We start from the raw sequence: 9,468 nt of genomic DNA, 5'->3' as shown, positions 1-9,468 counted from the left end.
GTTGTCAGTTATTAAGTAAATCCAATTTATTTGCGAATATTTGTTTATTCTTTTTATTGAAAGGCAACCACTCGGAAAAGCTTGTGTTAATTAGGGCCTGTGCCAATTGATAGAAAAGTTCTCTGGATAGTAAATTTTTGACAGCTATGAGGTGAATAAAAATGTTTGATACGGCAGGGCTAGTGAAAAATTTGACAGCAAGCATTATCAAGAAGAAGAACGAACAACGCACGTATACACATAAATTAAAGAAAACAAAAGCGAGTGGAAATAAAAGAACATGGTCCCGCCGGCAAAAAAAATAAAGAAAAGCTATATAACTTGTAAGATTTAATTTCAGATAATATTTGTTATTTCTTTTCCTTGATTTGTTTCTTTTCATCAGAAATTGCGCTCAAATTAAATGCAAATACAGAAAACGTGCCCAATAAATAAAAAAAATGTGATTAGTATTGCCATAATGCAACCCTGCTGCGAGGTTGCAAAATGTAGACGCGTAAAAAACATACCTTTGAGTGTGACAAAATGTAGACGGCGTCGTTTTCCAATTTTGTATGGGAAACAACAACACCACAGATTTTACGGTTAGAAAACGTCTTAAAATGTAGACGTCTACATTTTGAGACACTATTTGGAACGAACTGTGAACACCCAAATGCATTTATAAGGTTTGATGAATACCCTTACCGCCCAATTCTGTGTTTTCTTGATAATTTTTTTGTAAAGAAATTTTATCAAGATTTTTATCAAGTAGAAGCTTCCTTCGCATTCTGTGTCAATATTTATAAAACAAAAAGCTCTACGACTTCCACATTAGTGGAACTGATTTCCACATGAGTGGAACTGATTTCATTGTCACATATGAAAAGTATGAAATTAAAAGCGAAAAAGCTTTTGACTGCCGTAGCCGAGTAGGTAGAGATGTCGACTATAATTCCGTGTGTCGTAGGTTCAAATGCCGGCACATGGAGTATTTAATTGTTAGAAACAAATTTATTAAGATACAAAATTTATACAATTCACATGAAATTTCAATTTGTCAATAGCATTTTCAATCTTGATAATTTATCAAGAAAAGAGCTTTTGATTTCTGTGCTAGAATACCAATTCTTGATAAATAATAAAAAATTTACAAATTATAAAGATTTTCAATTTATCAAGTGCACAGAATTGGGCTGTTAATATAAATAATTTGAAGACTTTATTAAGCAAATGACTTCGTACTCCACTGACCATCCGTGGCGCTTTTTGGGAATGTGAGTTACAATTTTTCGAAACGAAGCAGAGGACAACCTAAGATACATTTTTGTAGTCTTGTTATCGCCGTTCATAATGCTGCTTAGTATTTTGGAATAAACGTCTTGTTGCATGTACATAATACCCTAAAACGACATATGTTTTTATTGGAAACAATTGTACACGGTTTTAAACATTTTTGTGAACACACTTACCAGACGGTTTTGAGGTTTTTTTATTTCTAATATTACTGCTAAAAGGTCTAATAAATGCATGGATTTCAGTTCCAGAAGAATTGAAATCATCAAAGGCAAATATTTTCTATATAATTGCTGCATTTTATAAATAGCAAACACGATAGTCTTCTTGTGCATCAAAGCAACTGTCAAAAATTTCCAGCAGTAAAAGGTTACGAATTGGCACAGTAGAAATGTAAAATTTTCTCACCATAGTAAAAAGTTTTTCCACCATAGAACTTTTCTATCAATTGGCACAGGCCCTTATATTGATAACAGAACCTGGCAGCTCGCACGTTGTCTAAATTCTCAAGTAACATAAAGTCCACAAGAGAATAAGTACGCCATGTATAAATTTTAACAATACACAAAAATAGAGCTTTCGCACGTGTGTTTGTTTGGTTTTTCAACACCATTTATAATTTTCTTTTAATAAAATACTTAAATTTATTTATCTAATAATAATACAGCACACAACCCTGAAATCTAAGAAAAAGTCTGAAGAAGGCCATTAAATAGCAGCACACAACCCCGTGCCTTCCTCAGGGGTGAATATAACTACAACAACAACGACTACTACAACAACAACCCAAAAAGGTTGGTTACTGTCTATACTGTGGTTGATAAATAGGTAGTAAAGAGGAAATGCGATTGTTTTGCTTAAGAAATACTATTATGTTGATTAAAAAATTAGTCATTGTGTTAATGTAAGTTATGGAATCAAAAAGGAAGATCAACTTAATTATTTTTTATTCTTTCAGTATATATTGGTAGTCATGTATTTTACTGTCGGTTGGCCAAGGGTGCTTAGCCTCAATTTTCCCGGAGAGGAGTCTTCAATTAATCATATTTGCTGTGACGCTGTTAAAATCTTAGTTGCCGCCATTGGGGACAATTTTATTGGTATTTGGTATGCCAATCCTATAATTCCAATAGCTTTTTACCGTCGCAGTGAAGAATCCATATCTCAAGTTGGGACAAATAAAGTGATTACATGGAAACCTGACTCTCGACAATTGGCTATACTTACAAATTCGGGAGTTATAATTCTTTATCACATCGAATTTTACTCTGAAGAAAGTGGCATTTTAACACAAATAGATCCACCAAGTTCAAGTTTGAGGAGAGACTCAGCAGAGCTTTTTATAAAGGAAAATGTTCCAAAGCTTAGCTTACGAGAGCAATGCAATGTCAAGCTGGATGCCCCAATCACAACAATATGCTGCGTTAGTCTTACGGAGTTGCTTCTTGCAACAGACCAGTGTGACCTGATACGTGTTCAATGGACAGATTTGAATGCGGATATTGTAGGCGAGAGTGGGGAAAGAGCACTAGCATTGCATTCATCTATTAACTTGCGAAATATTCCATTTTATGTAAATCGAAATTGTCATTTAAAATGTATCCCACCTATAGGAGATAGTTCATATGTATCAGCATTAGAATATTCTCCATTTATTGGTGGTTGTGCGGCGATTTTCAGTGACCAACGCGCAGCATTTCTGGTAGCGATGCATTTACGTTTTGAACCTCAAAATATGCATGGTTTTTGGGTTCCAGATGTGGAAGACGCCACCGTTTGTTGTGTTAACCACAAGTTCAGACTTCTGGCTTATGGACGTAATAATTCCGATGTTGCAGTATATGCTATTGAAGACACTACCGGTGGATTGGAATTTTCACATAGATTATCTCTAAACTCGAGCGTAATTCCGGGATCATTGGGTCCTGTGTGCGAACTCAAATGGAGTCCCGATGGTTGTGTGCTTATTGTGACATGGGAGAAAGGAGGAATTTCATTATGGAGCACATTTGGAGCACTGCTTATGTCTTCTTTAAATTGGGATTTTGGTCTACATTTTGATTTGATGCATTATAATCCGTTGCAAGTAAAAAGGTTTGAATGGTCGACAGAAGGATATCACCTTTTCATGATTTGCAAGAAAAATACACAAGAATCACTTAATGTAAACTATATACCCGTTTGTGACGTTTTGCAGTTAAATTTTATTAAAAGCACCATGTCAATGAATCCTTGCATGGCATCACAATCGCATATTCTACTACAAGGTAAATTATTATCATCCATTATTTAAATAGTATTGATTACTTAAAATTTTTTAGGCGATGATACATTATATATTAATCAGGGCGATAGTCTCGAGAAAATCTATTTCGGTTCGAAATTTACTTTCCCTAATAACAGCACTGAACCAACACAAAAAGGTTTTAAGCATAATGAAAGTATGGAGGTCAAAAAGTCTGTAGATATCTCCAGCATTCTCTCAGAAAGTAAATTGTGGAACGTAATACAGCTTCCTCTAACTTATGCAGCTAGTAATTGGCCAATACGATATTCCGCAATTGACGCTGTAGGTACGCATTTAGCAGTGGCTGGTCGAACAGGACTAGCTCATTATTCCATGCTGACAAAAAAATGGAAACTCTTTGGTAATGAATCACAAGAAAAAGATTTCGTTGTATCAGGCGGCTTGCTTTGGTGGAAGGGTTTTATTGTAATGGGATGCTATTCCCTGTTGGATCGTACAGACGAAATACGATGCTACCCGGCAGAATGTAAATTGGATAATGAGTTTGGAAATAAGATCAAGGTTCGAGCGCCGGTTATTTCATTAAATATGTTTAGAGATCAGTTGATTGCACTGACTGCTGATGGCATAGTTAGCCTATTTGAGTTAAGAAAGAATGATGCTTATTCTATTAGTGTCTGTTGCGAATACGAAGTAGATGTAAAAAGCATTTGTATTCATCCAGCATGTATTGTGTCACTAACTGTTACAAACCTTCGTAATGATCTAACAATGAAATCGGCGTCTATTTCAAGTGATGTAGCCGAGACAATAATTGTTAACGTATGTGGGCGGATCCTGATGATTCAACGCGATTGTCGCAATAGTGTTATAAACTCGTTAATGGCTTCCTGTCTGGCTTCATGTGTGGAGTGTTTTTGGCTATCTAATGCATTAGAGAAGAGCCCAATGTGTGATTGCTTGTGGTTGTATTCTGGATCACATGGAATGCGAGTATGGCTGCCTATTTTACCTCCATTAAATGAGCAAATACACGAAGCACCGCACCGCATACACTCATTCATGTCAAAGCGGATCATGTTGTCGTTTCCTTTAAAATTGTATCCTTTGGTTATTCTTTTTGATAATGTAATTGTATTGGGTGTAGAAAACGAAACCACATTGTATACTAGTGAAGCAAGTTCACATTTCGCACTTCCTTTCTGTTTGTTGGAACGTAAATCTCAAGTCTATTTACATAAAATCCTCCGTCAGCTTATTAAAAGGAATCTCGGTTACAGTGCATGGGAGATTGCGAAATCTTGCAGGTCTCTGCCATATTTTCCACATTCTCTGGAATTGCTTCTTCATGAAGTGCTCGAGGAGGAAGCCTTGAGCAAAGATCCAATACCAGATGCTTTACTACCAAGCATTCTCGATTTCATTCGGGAATTCCCCGTTTACCTCCAAACAATTGTTCAATGTGCCCGTAAAACGGAAATCGCATTATGGCCATATTTGTTTTCAGTGGCAGGAAAGCCAAAAGACTTGTTCCAGCAGTGTTTGCAATCTGAAGAGTTGGAAACAGCCGCTAGTTTTTTAATAATTCTTCAGAATTTGGAACCATCCATTATTAGCAAACAATATGCAACATTGCTGCTGGACATCGCACTCCAAAATCGTAAATGGGAGCTTGCAAAAGATTTAATCCGTTTTTTGAAAGCGATAGATCCCAATGAAATTGATTCGCCACGTTCTTCTATGGTTGTAAATATGAAGATAGCTCCACCTTCGCAGAGTCAATCTCAGGTTAATCAGAATGCCGAAGTTTTCAATTTGATTTTAGGACCTATTGCACGGGAGCGCAGTTTTTCAACAACTGTCACTTCCAACTTACCAAAAGAGAAAAAGGATAAACAAGGATCAACGCCAAATCCTCCAAACTTTAATACAACAGCTTCAACTGGAGCCGTTAATGAAACAACGACATCGTCTCTTCCAAATAATGGTGCGTCCTCGGTTGTACGACGTAAAATGGAGCGAAGTAATTCCACAAAGGATCGAAAAGAAATATTTTGCATTGAAGCCATTCTTCAAAATCATGCACGAAAATTATTACAAAAACACAAACTCATTGAATTAGGCTATATGAGTGCGTTCCTGGATTTTCATTTGGTATCGTGGCTATCGCAAGAAGTGGACCGTTCGGCTAGGCTTGATGACTATGTGGATGCACTTAATTGTTTGCATGAAGAGTTGAAACTACGTGCAGCTATTTTGCATCCAACATCGGAAGAATCTGAATTGCCATTCGCAACCGATTATACGCAATTGAAAAAGCAATTCACAGTCGATAATCCACAGTTGTTTCGGTTGCATCCCTCCAGCCATACTTCTGAGTCGGGCTATTTCAGCTTAGCTCTGATGGACACACCAACAAGTGTGAATAATGGAAACGGGTTGCAAAACAATATTACCGCTATAAAGGAACATGAAGAACTAAGATATCCGATTCCACAGTTAGCCGACTACCTAAAATCGCGTTCAAATTCGCAGGCATCGTTCGATAATTCTCGGTACCGCCCATCCTTTGCTTTACATGATGACTTGCCAAATGTGTACTCGTTAAATTTTGAAAATTCTTCGACAAGCGATACCAGCTTCAAAATACTGTCAGAAAAATTGAGTATTAAAATACGCTATTTGCTGCAACTCTTTATTGAGGCGAACTGTACCGATTATGCATTAGTCTTGTCAATTTTGCTGCAAGACGCAGCTTCCATTGGTCGAATTATCAACGTCATGATTCGTTCAGAATCACTTACAACTTGTCAGCGAATAGGTGCTGCTCTTAAACGTTTAACACCTTGGTCGTTTGATCGAGAATGTGTCTACCGTCCGTTTATGATTTCTCTCCAACCGCATATTTATCATCTCGATCAGTACATAAGCTCTACAACCAGCAAATTGTCCATGCATCACCGCGATGAAGATGGAGATACGTCATTAGGTATCCTTCCCGAAAAAAAGGTGGATAGTTCAAATAATATTGCGCAAAGCATTCATATCACAAATGATAATCCGACCTGGGACTTAGAAAATATTGTTTCTGAGGATTCATGTAATCGACAGTCTAGCATTGGCTCATGCGGAAGTGCAAACATAAATAACAACAATCCGAAACGGTTGTTGAAAGATCACTCAAGTCGTAATGAAACATGTCAAGTCATGTAACTCAAATTGCTTTTCCGAAGGTTGTAAATTATGTATATGTGTTTCGTACAATATTTACTGAAACTACTTTTTTTGGGAGTATAAAACATCTTACAGTTTCCTAAGTAAAAACTATCAGCTGATTTCCAAAAAATGCTGACAGCTGAGATGACCTGTTTTTTGGCATTTGCTCTTGTCTTTTACAATTTCTTTCATTTCTATTATAATTTCTTCAATTTCTATTACAATAGTTGCGTTCCAGATGCTTCACGATATTCACGATTTGCAGGAACAGCTGTTTTCTCCATTAATAAACCTTATGGAAGGTGTTCACCTGGAACGGCTTCCTGTAAAAACCTGCAAATCGTGAAGCATCTGGAACGCAACTAATTTATTCAAAATACACTAAGGGCCGTTTGCACCATGTCTAGTTAATTCTAACTCCCAGTTAAACATCTTTATCGACGTTATCGACACCCATCATATAACATGTGATCGATAAAGCAGTTAACGTGCTTAACTGAAGGATGTACCTCCAGTTAGCGTTAACTAGACATGGTGTAACCGGCCCTAACACATTGAACCAAAAACACCAATACGCTAACCAAAAATACACCTACAGCCTGCCAGGTAAAACGGTAAGAAGAGTTACTTTACATCATGCACGAAAGACACAAGATCACACCTTCCCGAAAGAAAGAAAAAAGTTATTTTCTAGCTGTTGAAGTCTCGACGCCATCTTTGTTGTAAGAAGTAAACAACGAAGAGAACAAAAAAAAACGCGTAATTGTTGAACACATGAATAATCATTTTTATTATGCAAATTCTTCTATAAATCATGTCGTTGTGTTAAATTATTCTTTACCTTATGTGTGCACACGTTGTCACAAGCGAAAATTAAGAAAATTGCAAACAACGAACAAATGTAAACAAACGGCTAATGGCAAAGTCGCCCAACTTTTTTCCTAAATGCGATTATAACGGCCTACTAAGAAGGAGGCGTGATCTTGTATTTTTGGTTCATGACTTTACATGAAACTTGTTATGAAACTGTACGGTGGTATAAACATGTTATGAAACTGTACGATGGTATAAAATATAGTCTTAAAAAGCAATAAATACACACATATATAAAAATTAGCATAATTCAATGATAAACAAGGTAGTAAAGAATAAATAATTTTTATTAAGATGTAAAAAAACGATTGTAAAATTTAATAAAATGAAGTAAAAACAATGTTCGACTATATATTGCACTATCGCATTTAACGGTTGTTGTTGTTGTTGTTGTTGTAGCGGCACTACTAATTCCCGCCTTTTTCGGGTCAACATTAATTGCGTTCCAGATGCTTCACGCCTTGCAGGTTTTTACAGGAAGCCGTTCCAGGTGACCACCTTCCATAAGGTTTATTAATGGGGAAAACAGCTGTTCCTGCAAATCCTGTAAAACCTGCAAATCGTGAAGCATCTGGAACGCAACTATTCAATCATATTCGTCAAGCTCAACTAACGTCAGGCCCAGGGAACGAGCTGTTTCAGTGGGGTCGGACCGGAGGGAGAGGGGTGTTAGTTGAGTCGGATTGAGCTGGTATGTGAAGACGTAGTGGGTGTCGTGAGGGGATTCTCCACATGCCGGACACTCATTTGGGATATTGGGGTCGAGTCTGGACAGGTAGCTGTTGAAGCGGCTACAGTATCCAGACCGTAATTGAGCCAGGGTAACTCGGGTCTCTCTTGGCAATTGAAGCTCCGTCTCTTCTACAGGTGGTGATTGGGCTCCAATTACGGCATTCATAGGTCGAGAGTCAAGGTAGGTGGTGACTGACTCTCTATGGATGTCGTTAATGGCTCGTCTGTATGTTGTTGTTGTAGCGGCTACAACAACCCCGCCCAGATAGGCTAATATCTCAGTCGTTGTCGTCAAGTTCAACTAACGGCAGCCCAAGAAGCATGCAGCCCCTATGGGGTCGGTCCATAGGGACGACGCCGCTAGGGTTGTCGGGTTTTCCGGGCATGCGAAGAGATGTTTCGAGTCGTGAGGGGTCTCTCCGCATGCCGGGCATTCGTTCGGCACATCCGCATTTAACCTACTCAGGTAGGAATTTAGCCTGCTGCAGTAGCCAGAGCGAAGTTGGGCTATTGTTGTCCTGGTCTCCCGAGGCAGATGGAGCTCCGTCGCGTTAATGTCCGGTGTTTGTGTGCCTAGAACGGCATTCACAGGTCTTGAGTCTACATAACTCGAGACTGCGTCCCTGTGAATGCCGTTCAGGGCCTGTCTGTGAGCTGACGGGTCCAGAGGTTGCTTAATGAACTGGACTTCGTCCGTCAGTTCATATAGATGCCTCCTGACATGCCTCGGCGAGGGCTCCTCTGCAAGCAGCTGTCTATTTGGGTGGCCACATCTGTGGCTCCCAGCAAGAAACTGCTTGCAGAGCATCGTGTTGTGCTCCCTAATTGGGAGCATTTTCGCCTCGTCGTGGAGGTGGTGTTCTGGTGACATCAGGAGGCATCCGGTCGCTGTCCTAAGTACTGTGTTTTGTACCGACTGTAGCTTCGTCCACCGGGTCCTACTAGTCCCCGGCGACCACACTGGTGCTGCGTAGTTTAAAACCGGCCGGCCTATTGCCTTGTATGTTGCCAGCAACGTTTCTTTGTCTATGCCCCAAGTACTGCCGGCTAGCGACTTGAGGACCTTGTTGCGGCTCTGTACTTTATTGACAATAGCGGTTGCGTGCGCAGAGAAGGAGAGCAGG

The 9,468-nt window shown here is 38.8% G+C and overlaps 1 protein-coding gene across 1 annotated transcript; it reads left to right on the top strand.

Annotated features, from left to right (window-relative positions):
• The first annotated feature begins 2,078 nt into the window (after window positions 1-2,078).
• Rich (Guanine nucleotide exchange factor subunit Rich) lies at window positions 2,079-6,965 on the top strand. The gene is made up of 3 exons (XM_017612914.1): window positions 2,079-2,179; window positions 2,234-3,542; window positions 3,597-6,965. Exons 2-3 carry the CDS (start codon window positions 2,249-2,251, stop codon window positions 6,734-6,736), a joined length of 4,434 nt encoding a protein of 1,477 aa, XP_017468403.1. The 5' UTR covers window positions 2,079-2,179; window positions 2,234-2,248; the 3' UTR covers window positions 6,737-6,965.
• Window positions 6,966-9,468: the final 2,503 nt, after the last annotated feature.

The sequence above is a fragment of the Rhagoletis zephyria genome, unplaced genomic scaffold (genome assembly GCF_001687245.7).
Source record: "Rhagoletis zephyria isolate East Lansing unplaced genomic scaffold, Rhagoletis_zephyria_1.1 Rzeph_scaffold_00588, whole genome shotgun sequence".
Lineage (NCBI taxonomy): Eukaryota > Metazoa > Arthropoda > Insecta > Diptera > Tephritidae > Rhagoletis > Rhagoletis zephyria.
The sequence above is the reverse complement of the archived record's forward strand: the minus strand, read 5'-3'. Positions and strand labels throughout refer to the sequence as shown.